Consider the following 16449-nt stretch of genomic DNA (forward strand, 5'->3'; position numbering starts at 1 on the left):
AGACTCAAGCGTGGAAGAGAAAGGAACAAGAAGGAGGAGGAGGAGGAAGTATATCTAAGACTTTCAGGCTGTCTGTATCAAACAATGCTGATTTTATGAAAGTCGGACTAAAGCTAAAACTTGACAGCTTTAAAAAGTCTACTTGATATGATAGTTAAGATTTATTAAAAAACAATATTGCTCAATATTTGATTTAACTTAGTAAAAATTATCAAGCCTGAAATGGTTAAGTGTAATAAATAATATCTACTCATCTCATTTTAACATATTTGTAAACATTTCATGGCATAGAATTTAAAAGAAATAAATGCGGATAAAGTTTGAACTTTTAAATAGTATAATTGGGCATAAAATTCTCATAATGAATAAGCATGAGATAAAAGAAGTGGAAGTGGGATGTTACCAAAGGCAGGTCTATGTCTACTCAAGTCTATGCAGTTCCAGAATTTCAAAAAATATTTATACTGATACACCTGTAGGTTATGACAAATGAGTCTTGTCAATCTGTGCATATTGGAATTAACAGAAAGCACTATACAGAGTATTACTGCAGTAAATGACTGTGTATTTACCGCTACACGTGTGTTTTTGAGGCTGGTTTGGGATCTGGAGGAAAGGTTGTGCTTGTCTTTCATGGTCTACAGTGGATAGAAGGAAAAATAGTTCAGTGAAAGAGAGGAAGAGAAAAAGATGGAAAGAGAGAGGGAGGTATGTTTGTGGTTGGTAACTCGCTCAAGAGAGGAAATACCAGTGCGCACACACACACACACACACACACACACACACACACACACAGGTGCAAAAACATAGAGAGCAGAGACATGTCCAAGAGAATAAAGACCGGCTTTGTGTTAGCCACAGGTTTGGTGTTTATGTATAAGCATTTGTGCAAAGCTTGGTGTGCGTGTGCACGACTGAAGGTTGCTGAGGAAGCAGGGTGAGGATGCAGTCAGAGGAAGAAGGAGGGAAACCAGGACAGGAGTAAAGGGCCTTAACTGTTATTCATTCACCTAAGACTCCATCGTTCCACATAGGGGGAATAATTTTAGCAGTGGGGGAGAAGCCCTATTTTTTACTCCCTGGTTTCAGCTACTACAATGTCAGGTGGTCTCAAAGACAGTCACTGAAGGTTGGAAACACCATACTGTATACACACACATATACACACAAAGAGCACAAGAGAGAGAGAGATTCTGTCTGTATGCTTGTATAACTAATATATTAATTGGAAAATATCTTAATCTGTTTTCTAATCAACAGCTGCCACAGTCAGTAAAATCATGAATGTGCTTCCATCCAACATTTTTCGTGGTTATGGACAGATAACTAATACAGAGGTGAAAAAACATTTTCAAATACTTTTGTGTGTGTTTATGTGTGTGTCATGTACTGTCGGCCTGGTTCCTTCTCAGAGGAATCACAGAAGAGCTTTGTGGATTTTGGGGGGGAATGAGAAATAAAAATGTAGAATTTCATCCAAGATGTTCCGGGAAGTTTGGAATTTCCATTTGACACCGTGGCCAGTGTGTATGTGTGTGTGGAGCAGAAGGGTGGGGGGAGTGACGCACAGGAGGCAAGATAAATGGCATTACTAGACACATACATGCTGACGTGTCAAACACACATAAACACTACTCCATGGATCAGTGAAAAAAATAAAACAAAGAGAACATAACTATGACCACTCACACTGTTTAGCATCTGAATCCTATATGCAACATGTGTTTGCATGCCACAGTGAGAATTTTAAACATCCACAACAGGACAAAATGGCTTCTCACCCATATAGTAGTTGAATGACAGGTACATGCTCCGGTTTTTTTCTCAGGCAATTTTTTTTTCTCAGTGGGAACTCTATTTGTATGCATTACTATGGCGAACTATGTCCCAGTGGAATTTGTTGGCAAATTATGAACAGTAGATAATTAAAGCATCAGCGAGCCAACCTGTCAGAACTTTTCACTGTTCCTACATGCAAGGTTGACAATCACCAGAGTCTATCCAGCTACTTGTTGTCACATCTGTATATTATGTAACAGCCTATTGTGTACATGATGTTCTAGATAATGTACCGTTCATACTGTATTCACGTGTTGCACGAGTGCGATGTGTTACAAAACAAGTGCCATAAACACATACATTCTGGTAGATATGCAAACAAAGTATCAAATTCATGCATGACGTGCCCCATGCGCACCTGTTGCTGTTGCAGGTGCAGGAGGTCGACTGGGCTGATCTCTCCATTGGTGTCTCCATTAGATCCGCCCTCTCTACCACCCCCTCCATCTGACTGGCTACTGAGGCTGCTGACTCCGTTCTGGTTGGATGGCGTTGTTCGAATGGTCTCAGAGGCTGATTCCACCATCATCACTGGCACCTAAGGAAGGAGAAGTGGGAGGAGGCAAGACAGCACAGATTGAATAAAAGTGACCTGAGCAGTTTGAGTAGAAAGCCTGCTCCCATCTGAGAGAACAAACATGGCAGGAGACTAAAGTAAACACACACTGAGATAAAAAAGTGAAATGTGTGCTTATGTGCATGTGTCTGTGCATGTGTACTTTGTAAAAAGGGCTTTTGGTCTTCAACCACCCACACACAAACATGCCCAAGTGGCCACAACACAGATGTTTTATTGTCTACACGTAAATGTAGGTCTAGAAGCATACGCATGGATTAGGATCAGATGTGCAGCAAATCTAAACTGACAAGGCTGTTAATACTCTGCTATATAGTTAAATAACACACGCATTTCTACGATAATAAGAGGTGGCATGTGTGCGCTGTGCAGGTTTGTCTTTGAGAAAGATCTGTTTGATGCACCTTCATAGGGAATCTCTAATTAGAGCGTGTTCCTTCCACAAAACCCGACAAAACGAGCCGTTCCTGGATGTGTTGTTGTTTTTGAGAAACAACGCCTCACAAACACACAGGCACATTTGCCATCGTTAGGAGCTTGAGCGTGGGAGAGAGGAGACACAGAGACACACACACACAGACACGGGCGTACAGAGCACACAACGCAGCTAACACAAAACAAAACAAACCTTCATACAAGCACGCAGGCTGTGAACTCCTAATGACAAGCTCAATCTCGTCTTTCTGCCTCATCCAGTTTTAGAAATTAACGCACACAAGCACATAGTTTTAAAGGGGAAAGTTCTACTGCTTTTATTTCAGCAACCCGGAGTGGGTACACAAAACGCCATCGAGGCATTCTACCAGCCGTCTGTGTGTGTATGCGTGTTTTTCAGAGGCGTACAACCCATGCCTTCTGGGGAAACAATAAAAGGCATTTCATGACAGAATCTAGCTTTTCTTTTCCTCTGAGGCAACAGCAGGTGAACTTCTGTGAGTGTCTGAATGCGTGTGTGTGTGCCTGTGTGTGCTGAGCCGGTGACAGCAGGTGAGGGTGAGTTTGAACGCTTGTGGCTTTGTTAATGGAATGCTGCCAGATGTTTGCAGAAGGACAGGGACCTGAGCAGGTGTGAGTGTGTGTGTGTGCGCACGAATGAATGTTAAAGGGCCAATTCACCCAAATCATGGCAAATGTATTGTCTAGCTGATGCCTGGCCATGTAAATACTTCAGATCCATTTCCCTAGGTTTCAAGATATAGCACCTACTAATTAATTTCCTGGTGTTGCCCCAATACAATGGAGATTAATAGATTTTTGTTTGTGCTACCAGTGCACTGACAAATATACATTTACAGCAATTTGTGTTTTACACAAACACAAAAATGCCATAGTTACACTGAAATCCTCAAAAAGATCAACGGCTTTTGGCCTGTCCCTTCAGGGGTCACCACAGCGGATCATGTCCTGTACCATGATTTGGCATTAGTTTTTTTTACACTGGATGCACCATATTTCACTGGATTCCTGCCTCAACCCATTTTTTTTTTATCCGGGCTTTTATCCAGGGCCGCACCTGGCTGGGTGGGGTTCAATCCCGCTGCCGTCTGTATCCCAACCCTATGTTCTATCGATTGAGCATCCACCCTCAATTATACTTAAATCCTATCCAAAGAAATCTTTACCTTTTTTGGTAAAGAACACTACTTTGTTGCAGCCACCTTTCAATGATTTAAGGGATTTTAGGAAAAACAAAAAATCCAAACACTACAATTGTTCATATAATAGCAGACATTTCAGAGGCAGATTTCTCAAGGGCTTGGCACACAAAACTAGGAAATCTGTATAACTTCATGCCGCTGAGGTAGAAAAGCTGCATTTCTTTTTCTGCATGTTTGAATGTATTAATATTGTCTTTATCAACTACTTTTTCCAAGGTCAAAAATGAACTTTTATTGCAACTTTTAAGCCAACATGGATGAGTACTGTATTTCTATGACAACTGGGCAACATAATTTACTGTTGCAAGATGTGCTTTTTAATTCTAAACAAACAAACTAAACCTTTAAATGTACAGAGTGCTTACAGACTGACATTACCAGTTTAAAACTAACAAGCTGTGCCATTTATAAACCATAAATCACAGTGCAGCATTTTTCCTCCCCATTGACTCTCTTCTGTCTCCCATCCTGGCACCCATATGCCAGTGAAGTTAAGACTGAGAAGTAAAGCGGTACTCTGACATTTAAAGCTAGTCACTTAAACTCTAACCTCACTCCTCCTCCCAACACAGTCTCCCCTGCTTCATTCTTCCTCTTTCCAGCTTCCTCTGCCTTTGTCCACACCCCAGATAGGTCAAACTGCTCCCTGAGGTAAGATTATGAAGCAAAGCATAGTGCTGAGTGATCAACAGATCCCACCGCACAGTCCACTGACTTTGCACTGCAGTAGAAACTCCTCACATCATCACACGTCTCACTAAGCATGAATCACCGGCCTGTTATTTGGCCCACATTATACTGTGCTGTGCTGTAATGTACTGTACACCCATCTGCTTCTAACTCTTCGTCATTGACCTTATTAGCAATGAGGGAAAGAGCGATAAAGGCAGACAGAGAGATAGAGCTCACAGGTGGACAAGGACCTAATGGGAAAGTGGGGAGTGTGTAAAGACGCATGCCCTCTCTTTCACACACAGGCAGTGTGGTATGCTCCTTTAAAGGCTGTGTACTTTGTCATATCCTGTAATGGGTGTATATAAGCTGGTGTAATAGAGGTCGGGAAAAAGGCAGGGGCATAAATCTACTCTGAAGTCTCTGATTAGGGATATGATACACACACACAAAAACTCAAACACACACACACTGCTTTTAAAGTAAGTGTTTCTGGCAGCGATGAGAAGCTGCCCGTGCAAAGGCCTGCCTCAACCCGCTACTCACTCTTTCTGCGCACCTCCTTCTCCCTCTCTCAAACTCTTTACATGCTCAGACCCCCTCCAGCTGAACCCTTGACCTGCGAGTACGTGGGGAAAAGATATTCTCACTGCCCTAAGGGGACCGAGCAAGAGAGGGAGGAGCCCAGATCAGAGAGATAAAGAATGTGTTTGGAAGAGAGCAAAATAAAAGGTCTCTTCTGCCTTTTAATTGGGATGGAGGAAAGAAGAAAGAAAATGGGACTCAACATGTTTCTCATGACTCTGGTGTATACAGGTACATGTGTGTTTGTCTAAGAGGCTGACACATACCTTTGTACTGTATTGGATTAGCTCACAGCAAACGCTAGGTGCATGTGTTTATGTGTGTGTCTGGCGTGATTGATGAGTGGAGAGGTGCTCAGATGAATCCTGTTTCGACACGTAGCTTGTGCAGATGTTCCTGAAAAATTTAGCACTAATAATAATGAGAAGTCAACTCTCCCTCTGTTCCTTCTCACTGCTCTGGGTGTGTGGTGTTCCAACGAGCCGAGCCAAATGCCCAGTGAGCTGGCTCACCACGGCTGACTCTGAGGCTTTGTTGGAGGGATTGGCCCTGTCAGATTCCTCCTGGTCACTGCTTGTCAGAACAGTAAAGCCAGACACTTTTCACTTTCTGTGAATGTGTGCGTGTTTGTGAGAGAGAGAGGGAGAGAGTTGTGTACAGTGTGTATTTATGTGTACATCTGTGTTTACAGCAGCTTAGTGAGATAATAAGTCTTTATCATGTTATGTCTCGTGTGGGAATATTTCCAGCAGTCCCAGAACGCCTGTTCTGTTTCCTCCGCCTTGCATCAGCTCGCAGGAACGCTGCTTATTAGGCAAAGAACTAAGGGAATAGGGGTGGAATGGAGAGTGAGGGGAGGAGGGAGAAGGAGGGATGCGGTAAGGGAAAAAAATTGTCTGCACTAGTATCTACACTCCATCATCTATCTACTTTCATCTGACTCTTGAATTATCTGTCTCTCTCATACTCTCTGCTTGTCTTTCTCCCTCTGGTTATGCTTGGTAACTAGTGCAAAGGTTCAACCCTTGAAAACGCTGAAAAAGTTTTCCTCCTGAAATAGAATTCACATAGGTTATTTCTATAATCTTTGATGGTTCAATCAATATTTGTGAGAAAGAGAGACACTCTTCCTGAGATAGAAATCTGAGGAATTGGAGCCCTAACCTGTTTTGTAATCAGGAAACAGAATTTAAGGAGCCTCTGTTGACAATGAGTGGCTGTGTGGATTCATAAAATATTTTGTTTAGCTGTTACACCCAAAGGAGCCTCGTTTCATTATAACTGACAGTCTCGAACTAAAAAAGCGCACGCACGCAAACACGTGCGTGCGCACACACGCACATACACGTACGCACACAAACACACAAAGGTGTCCACCAAATGTCCTAGTGTCAGTGCAGCAGCTCCAGTATTTGTCTTTCAAGCATCACAGAGCCTTAGTTTTTTTATGCTTTGACAGCGACATGAACACTAACATACACACAGGCAGATCTTAACTTGGTAAACACTTACACACCCATATTCTCACATCCTGCAAGCTGGAAAAGACTGCACAAAATCAAGCAAAACACTGGCCCAAAGGGAATCTGCTTTAAGTCCAAACCCCAGAACAAACCCAACTATCAGTACTGGGCTCTAGGTTCTCTTTGAATAAGCTCTTAGGCTCATGTGTGAGAGAGGCAACCGGAATTACTGAGCAGAATTAAATGGGAAAAGTGTGTGTGCGAAGGGATAAAGAAATTAAAAGAGTAAAGTAAACAATGGTTGCAGACTTGGAAAGACAAGCTGTTCTTTTTATAATTATAGTTTCAGGGCAGAGCTGGCACTAGAATCGTGCACCTTTTACACACCTTATGCTGAAATATAAGCATAAAACACTTTATTGTCATTGTGTTCGATACGAGTGAATTTTATAGGTGAGGACAGTCAAACACTACTATACTAAAGATTAACAGGAACAAAAAGCTAATAAGGAGAACATTGACAAGAGAAGGCCACATAGCACCTTACTCTATCTTTTCATGTAAAACATATTTAACTATTTAACTAATGAAATAAACTTTTGTGTGTCAAGACAAGTCAATTCCATGAACAGCATCACCCTCCACGAAATTTAAAGAACTGCTGCCTGAAAGAGAGGTTTGTTGTAGCAAATCCACACTTCAGGCTAACTGTTTTTCTCCTTCATTGCCTAAATGCTTATTTAGATGCACTGAATTTACTATCAAAACATTTGAAGTGCTAGAGTGCTGTGTCAAACATATATGTAATTTTTTTTAACTGGATGATCTCTGCTTCAGTACGTATAAAACATGCCTAGAAACTATTACCTCACTCAAATTGAGAAGAATGGCAGAAGAATGAAGGAAGGGACACGAAGGACAGGAAAAATATCTGCGTGGCATTTCTGAGCTTATGTGTATTAGCTCCAATAAAGAGAATGAGGTCAGATGATAGCTACAAAAAAATAATACCCCCCCAACACACACACACACCGAAACACACACATTGAGCAGACACATTAAAATATAATGCACAACTTATGTTTCCATCACCTCACTGTCCAAGTTCTGTTGTTTCCTCAGCAGCTGGCCTTTGCTACATGCTGCTAGCCAGATTTGCAGAAGGATACCAGAGCAGGGGCAGGCAGGTAGTCTTCCACACAGAGCTAAAGCTAGCAGCTAACAGCACTGCTCCGGGCTATTCTGGCTGCCAGCCAGTGCTAACAGGTTGGCTAACAGCAAAGGGCTAATGCTAGATGTCTGTGGCTGCCCTGGCCCTGCTCCAGTGCTAACAGGTGAACTTCATTATCCTGCAGACAGATAGTCAGTCAGATGTGGGCCAATATCTACGGCTGCTGCTGGCTTCAAAGTGCATCACCAAGAAAAGAAAAGCTAGCAGCACAGACCTATAGTCTCAAGCTCCAGCATGCTGAACAGCAGGCAAATGGAGAAGCCAGTACTGTTTTTGGTGAGAAGAGGAGATGGGCTCAGTGTACAGATGATAAGAACTCCCCCTATTATATGAGCATGTAGACATCCTCTATACTGCAGGACTGTCTGCCATATGGTGTTCAGTCTGTCTGAGCTTTTAAGTGAGCACACGCAGCCTCTGCACGTGCACGTGTTCTTTTCTGTGTATTGACTGTACAGTGTGTGACCTGCCATACATGCTCCCCATGCCTCCTTCATCTTTAGCATATGCGGCTGCGTGCACGTGTGCGTGTGATTTGTGTATCTGTATGCCCGCCTGCAGCTCTCTGAAGACAAAGTCCCTGTTTACAGAGCCCATAAAGATTAGCGTCCCTCGGTCAGGTGGGTTCTGGAGCCATAGGTAAACACACAGCACATTCCGCACCGATGAGATCGCTCCGTATGTGTGTATGACCGGGGCAAATATACACTCCTGCATTCACCTCGACCCTTCCTTTAGAGTGCAGTAAGTGATTTACCAGCTTGCAGACTGCTGTCTGTTCAAAATACTGAAGATAGACACAAAGATATGCACACTTACACACTGCGCACACAAATATTTGTAGAAGGAGCAGACTTCATGCACACCTCATTTATCTGTGCCTAAAATCATGGGTTGCAAATTCCTAAAGAGGTAAAGTTTAGGGATGTGCGTGTGCGCATCCATGTGTGCCAGTTGGAAATCATCCTATGATCATGAGGATAAAAATCCTCACTTTTCCCTTCATCTTTCCCTTCTGTCCAGACAGGTAATGGAAGCTGAGGTCAGTCTATGAGAGTCCACACAGCAAATGCTCAGATTTTACTTAACATGGTGGAACAGAGGTAAAAGGGGAGGTGGAGGAATGGAGGGAGAGCGAAAGTAGAGCTCGGAAAAAGGCAACGTGCCTTTATTTGGATCTGAAACCAGGTAGAGCGCTGCCGAGCAATTAGCAGCTCCGTCCTACGAGAGCTCTTTATTAGATTGACCTTCACTGTGAGGGGGAGGAAGGGGGATGGGGAGACAGTGGGGGAGAGAAAGAGAAAAAGGAAGAACAGGAGAATTTTTGACAGAGAGATGAAAAGGTGTCAGTGGGGAAATTGGCAAACGTCATGAAGGGGAAAAAAGTAAGTAAACTTAGACTTCAGCACATAGAGATTTAACATTCATTTTCTTGCGACAGATGTGGAGCAGGATGAGTTTGATCTGTTTGACCCTCAGTCTACGATGTAACAAACCTTGTAGACATGGTTGACATGAATACTTACGTGTTCACACTTTTCAGTCTCAAGTAACCTCAAGACTGAAAAATGTGTGTGTGTGTGTGTGCGCGCGCGGGTGCGCAGACACAAAGTTTAATGTTACCTGTGAAAAACATATGAATGATGAATGCTGAATGTTATTAATTATATGAAAATGTGGTTTATTTACAGAACACTGCCATTCGAACAAGAGCTTCATTTGTGACCACAATATTCTTCAACTAAACTAAAAAAAGATGACCAACATCTTAACTTTAATTATTTGGGACAATTTATATTTTATTGCTTAAAAAGGCCAAATTGTGAAATAAATAGAAATAACTATATTATCCCAAGAGCCAAATTTCTTGTAGTTTCCTTAAGGTGAGACAATTTTATTCGTGATCAAAATTTATTATAAATAAATAAATATGAAAGTGGTTAAGATATAATTTTATACATCGGCTTTCAAGTTGGCACTTTGCATTTCCTAGTTAATTAATAGATTGGATCAGAGCGAGTTTAATCAAATATAATTGAATAAGTCCATAGTGAAAACAGGCCAGACTTTAAAGGAGACATGCAGAGAAAATGATAGCATGTCCACTTTTCAAATTAATTGAATTTTAGTACTTTTGAACTTGGTCAAAGCTGTTACAGAGGTAATTAATTCACATCCTATCCAAAAGTGCTAAAACAAGATGATATCCCTGAGCATTCAGTATGCACACATACACTCACACATATTTTTTTTCTTTCAACAAACCAAAATAAAAATGAACACTGTTGCACACCAATGGTAGACTATAATATACTCCATGTTACTGTTAGTTTTCTGTTCTTCTTGATCTTTTCTCCTTACTTTTGTCTTACAGGCCTCAACTAAAATATTAATAATTTCTCAGGCGGTTCTCATTGTATTGAAAAATGTCTCCTTTATAATTTATCAGAGAAAGAAAAATCTTTGTTATACTGACAAGCATGCTAATTAATAGAAGTAAAAGGAACATTGAGAGAAGTCATACTAATTTGGAACATGCTAATATTAATAGAATAATTTATAGCACAGTATAAATAAATTAATAGAGTAATTCGTTTGAAAAAGGGATGCCTTCAATTCAATTTGGGAGGAAAGAGCAAAAAAAAATGTCTGCCTGTTGGACAAGGACATTAATAACAGTGCTTTATCACCAGAATGAGAAAAGGAAGAGACAAACTAAACATGCACTGTTCACTTGCAAAATGCATCAATATTTTAGTCAGTTAATGAAAATTGGATGAGCAACACTTGTATTTCCTGCCTTGTTATTTTCATTTGCTGTTTAAGGACTTTTTGACTGGTAAATTTGTGCAGAATCTGCGAAACGCAGCTACATTTGTTCCTTTCTTTTAAATGAAATGCTTCTTACGCTTCCCATTGGCTTTAAGTAAACTCACAGCTGTGTGCCAGGCAATGGGCAAGAGAAATACAGATGGAGCGAGGGGGAGAGTAAGAAAGACAGAGAGTGAGAGAGAGAGAAGTGGACTGGGTCATTACCATCCTTATTACTCCTCATTAAAATACACCCATCACAAAGACATCCTGCTACGTGCATGTGTGTGTGCGAGCACCCATATGCATGTGACCAAGTATGTGCATGCATGCGTTTCCAGTGTTCCTGATGTGCACGTGTGCGTCCATATGCAAAATTGACAAAAAAAGAACAATATAATTGGAGAAATGTACGCAGTAATAATAGGTATTCAGAAAATGATAATTCATATTAAACAGGGTGCACAAAGTCAGCCTCATTTGCATGTTTTAGATTATATGCATTTCAAAAGTAATTTCCGCAGGGCATATGAATGACATTAATTCCCGGGCGGGTTCTGCTATAGACCTCAAACTATCAAACACTCAAACATTTAACAGATGAAAAAAAGAGGGAGTTGGTGCCTTGGCAAGGGGAGATTTCAAGGTTAAAGTATTTGAATGTGAATTTTTAAACTTCTATCTTCATTTGTTTAAAGTTGCTCCACAGCTAGACTAAGAATTTCATTAATTTGGAGATTCAGTGAAGCACTGATATTTTTTTTTCCTTTTTCACTCAGCTGTACGTGTGCATGCCTCTGTATGTGTGTGTGTGTGTGTGTGTGTGTGTGTGTGTGTGTGTGTGTGTGTTTGTGTTTTCCTGTGCCAGTCTGAGAAAAACACCTCTCCTCTTAATCCACCACCATTTCCTCAGCAATAAGCCTGAATTGGTCTGACTCACTTGTGAGTCATGTGCTTGTGTCACTCCAGAACCAGACTACCACAGTCCAAGAGAGAAAAGAAAAGACAGAGCTCCAACAGCCCACATTAACTGTCTAACTTATTGAAGGGAAGGAAAAGTGAGAAAAACGATGAGACAAAAAAGGATGTAGTGAGGGAGGGGGACAGGGACAATCGGAAGAGCAGGGGGAGGGAGAGGGAGACAGAGGGTTCCCTCTCCTCATCTGTTCATGCCGAGAGGAAGACCCCGGGGCAGGAAACAGGCTGGATGAATATGTGAGCCCAGTGGAAAAACTCTGGATGCCATGGACAGCATTCTTCTCGTATTAGGGAATCTGGACTGCAGCCACATTATAGCGCCTGACTCATTACTGCATATATGTGTTCCTGTTAGACAGACACGAGTCGCATGCACGCACGCATGCACGCCAGACGCACACACACACACACACACACACACACACACACAAGCACACACACACACACACACACACACACACACACACACACACACCAACAAGATGTTCCCCACCTGTTATTCTAGCTGAGTTTTGGCCAATGCACAAAGTCATACTTGGAGATGAGAGGGAAAAAAGCAAGAAGAAAGCAGCTAGGAAAGGAAAGCTGAAGTGCTAGGCATGTCTGTGTCTTGTTTGTGGTTTGTCTTCATCTGTAAACAGAGCTACTGCTGTGAGTGTGTTAGCATGTCATTATCTCATTAAGAATGGATGGCTTCTGCAGGGAAGGTTCAAACTGTTTTGTTTGTGAGCATTCGGCGACTGATTTTGTACAAACACAACAACCACAAAACACACATATCCCACAGTGCAGCTGACACACACAGACATAAGAATATGGTACTAAAACTCTTACAAGTAGGCACACGCATTTAACACATTCCGTCTCAATGTGTGTTAAACTAAAAGCACAGATTTGAAGAAAAAACATTAGTGGGCAAAAGAGGATCTTCCTCCCTTTTGGAACTGCCTCCCTCCCCTGTCACTCTCAGTGATTTGAAGAATGTTGTGTAAGCAGACTAAAGAGAGTGATGAGGAAAATGAGGAGAGTGGAAAGGCAAATCTACAGTAGGGGCAATAAAAGTGGGCTAATTGGGGCCTGGGAAAAATGTTTGTTTTTTTCTCTTTTCCTTCCCCCCTTTATATTTCCCCCCCAGCAAGTCACAGTAGATCTGTTCATCTGACAAAGAAAAGCAGGAAGTAAAGAGGATTAGATTCTGTAGGACACAGACCATTGCTTGTACATGTGCACCTGCACACACACAGACAGATTTAACTCGTCATAAAGCGACTGTGGGGGAAGTGTATTGAGCAAGAACTGTCTGTCTTAACCAAGTGACCAACAGGGTGCAGGGTTCTCCACTGGTCCACTCTGTCTTATCAATACACTGCTGCTTGGTCTATTCAGTACCAAAGAGCTTTCCAGCAGATGCAGCTCAACACTGGATCAATGTTATGAGCAATGCAGACAAACTGCTGCTAAAAAGACTGGCCCCTGCCTTGAAGGCCCTCCACTGTACAGGCTCCCCCAGGCTTAGATCGTTCCACTAATGGAGGTCTCCACTGGGGAATCTAGGGCCCCTAACCACCAAATAAGACCCCAAGGATTCACCCCTACTCTCCAATCTCTCTCTGTCAGCCCCATTTCTACATCTACATGATTGTACTGGCCTTCACCTCTTCGTTCAGGACTACTGTCTTGTGTGCACATCTGGGTGTGTTAACAACAAAGGTGCTAATATGCAGTCTATCTGTTTCTACTGCTGACCCAAGTCCAGCTTCACTGTTTCAGATGGTAAAAAAGGGTGAAAATCTTTCTCTCTCCCCCAGAACATTGCTGGGATCCCCCCCCACGACTCCTGACTAGTCATTCACCTCGCCCCCACAATTGTCTTCTTTAATAACAGTGAAAATAGCAAGAGTTGAAAAAAGAGGAATGGAAAGAGCCTGCATATTTGTCATTTCCGATTGTTTACCTTATTCACGGCAAATTGATTTTTACATCTCCTATTACTGGAAGCTCTCTAAGCTCGACTGCCAGGCCTTTCTGGCTTTGGCCTCGGCTGCCAAGCCCGTCTCTGGGCTTTATGACCTGGCTCTGGGGAGAACTTTTAAGGCTTTCAACTCACAAGTCATTTCAATGATACAATACTGCTTTTGTCCAAATCACCTTTGTTTTTTTCCTTTCGCTCCTTGCTGCCTCTTAGTCTCTATTTCTTTTCTTTTCATCTTTCATTCCTCAATCCTTTTTCATCATCTGAGTGTGAGTCACAAGAATCAGGACTTTTTTCTTGCCCATACCTGTTTGTTTGCAGAAAAGGTGTACTTGTTGCATCACAACACACTGACTGTTGAACAGAAAAGACATGCTGTAGGACACACACTAAAACCCTCCACCTGACATTTTGGGCTGTTGGTTGAGCCTAGTTGAAGCAGGCTAGAGTTTCACTTTGGTGGCTGGGCGGTGCGCTGTGGTTCGGATCTTCCTGGGTTCTGGTAAGAGTGAGGTTTGCCTGCAGGGACCTCCAGTGAGTCAGGCAGCAGGCCTGACCTAAGCTGAAGCCAGAGCTAGAAATAGTGCTTAGTACAGAGAGCAAACCTAATGGTGTGTTTGTAAGGGCGAACCCAAACAAACAACCTGTAGTTTGGATTGAAGGACTGAAGGAGGTTCAGGCCAGATGCTGGTCAATGGGAGAAACACACACACACATGCACAGTGTGTATGTATATAGAGATGGAGGGGCTGAAATAGACCTGTGGCTGAAGAAGTAACCCACATACCTCCAGGCTAAAGCTATGGCATCAGCCTAAGCCCTGCACACGTCCGGACATCTGCCTTACACACAGCCTCTGTGTGTGTGTGTGTGTGTGTGCGTGTGTGTGTGTGTGTGTGTGTGAGCGTGTGTGTGTGTGTGTGTGTGTGTGTGTGTGTGTGTGTGTGTGAGTACTCATGGTAACTGAAGTTCCACAATTTCTCTTCATATTCAAACTAATTAGAGAAAACAGCCAGAAACCCTCTTCTGTAATTACTCCCCAAGGAACAAGGTTTCAGCATGGTCATTGTGGATAAACAAATACACGGTCAAAACGTACACCCATACACACACACATGCACACACTGTACTATATAAAGTACACTCAAATATCTGAAACACTATGACATTTATATTTGCTCACATGTTAAAAAGTGTGTGTATGTGAGCATGCGTGAGAGTAAAAAAACTAAACAAGTAATACTGGTAATAATATCATATCACGGTGGAAAGTAAGTACATGTGCTAATTAGAACTCTGCCCAGGTAACTGTGTGTATGTGTGTGTGGGTGTGTGTGCTTACATGTAGTAAAGGGCATTTGGTAAACAAACATTAACACCATTCACCTCACAATTGCACCTTTCTCAACTTCGCCTACACAGAGTGGTTGAACTCATGCCAATCTCTTTTAATGTCAAATCTAAATGGAGTTTTGCCATAAAAATGCTAGTTTTGCTTTATGTGAGTATGTGTACAACTGTGTGTGTGTGTGTGTGTGTGTGTGTGTGTGTGTGTGTGTGTGTCAGAATGAGAGGAGAGACTGAGAGAGAGATAATGGGGCATACATAAGGTCAATTTTTTATAAAAATCGCTGTCTTTGTCACCCTGCATCAGATATGACTTTTTTGCATTTAATAGATTACGTCAGACAATGCTGGCCTGCAGCAGCTTTTAACAACTACAATAGACTTATTCAGCACACTCACACACTCTCTCTCACACACACCATATTTGAAAGCCTGCTCATACTCAGACAAAGAAGCAGATATACAAGTACCTTTTTTTCTTTCTGAGAGTGAATAGTAGGGAAAGGAGTATTTGAGATGCGCACACACACACACAGACACACACACACGCACGCACGCACACCCACCCACCCACCCACCCACCCACACACACACACACACACACACACTCCCTGCCCAGTGTTTGTGGTGGCGGAGCACAGCTGGTAACATCTGGATGTATTTTAGAAGTGTTTACATTTCCAAAATGCTGAAAAACTACACAGAAAAAGAGAGGCATTGAATTCTGGAAAACACTGCAGGTGCCAGAGGAGTATTACAGAAAGTCCCAAAAGAAGATTGTTTAAAATCTATCACAGTGGAGTTAGTTCACTTACACACACATACTCATAACGGTTGGCCAACTGCAGTTATTGCCATAATCCTGGTCCAACAATAACTAACATCTGGTTCACTAATTGGTAGACTACAGCTTCTCCATCTGAGTTTTGTACCATCAAGCTTCCCTTACTGCAGCTGCTCCACTGAAAACTGAGACTTTGAGCATCAGCTTCGCTTTGCACTGTCCTTACTGTTTACCAGCTAACAACCACTCTTACGCACTCACTGCCACATGCAACCATGCAACACATCAATTTTCGCACAAGCATTCATGTGCGTTCACAGGCACACACACACACACGGACACACACAAAAACAGCTGCATTTCCATTTTACTCCCCCTAAATGACAAAAACACAAACAGTTGGATTTCATTCAGCTTAATCACAGCTGACATTAAGAACATCTTTTTAAGATGACGTCAACAGGGAACAAGCACACACACACAGTCTGTAGGTTATTTCAGTGATTGTGTGTAATGTACCAGTGTTCGCTGA

At 42.2% G+C, this 16449-nt stretch overlaps 1 protein-coding gene across 4 annotated transcripts in view; it reads right to left on the reverse strand.

Moving 5' to 3' along the window:
* Nucleotides 1–16449, reverse strand: part of foxp4 (forkhead box P4) — a 90170-nt gene that overhangs the window by 53650 nt on the left and 20071 nt on the right. For all 4 annotated transcript variants that reach the window (XM_067504467.1, XM_067504465.1, XM_067504463.1 and 1 more), the window contains exon 2: nt 2198–2377. In XM_067504467.1, the coding sequence (XP_067360568.1) occupies nt 2198–2368 (171 nt within the window). In that variant the 5' untranslated portion in view covers nt 2369–2377. The remainder of the gene's footprint in view (nt 1–2197; nt 2378–16449) is intronic.

The sequence above is a fragment of the Channa argus genome, chromosome 5 (assembly GCF_033026475.1).
Source record: "Channa argus isolate prfri chromosome 5, Channa argus male v1.0, whole genome shotgun sequence".
In the NCBI taxonomy this organism is placed as follows: Eukaryota; Metazoa; Chordata; class Actinopteri; order Anabantiformes; family Channidae; genus Channa; species Channa argus.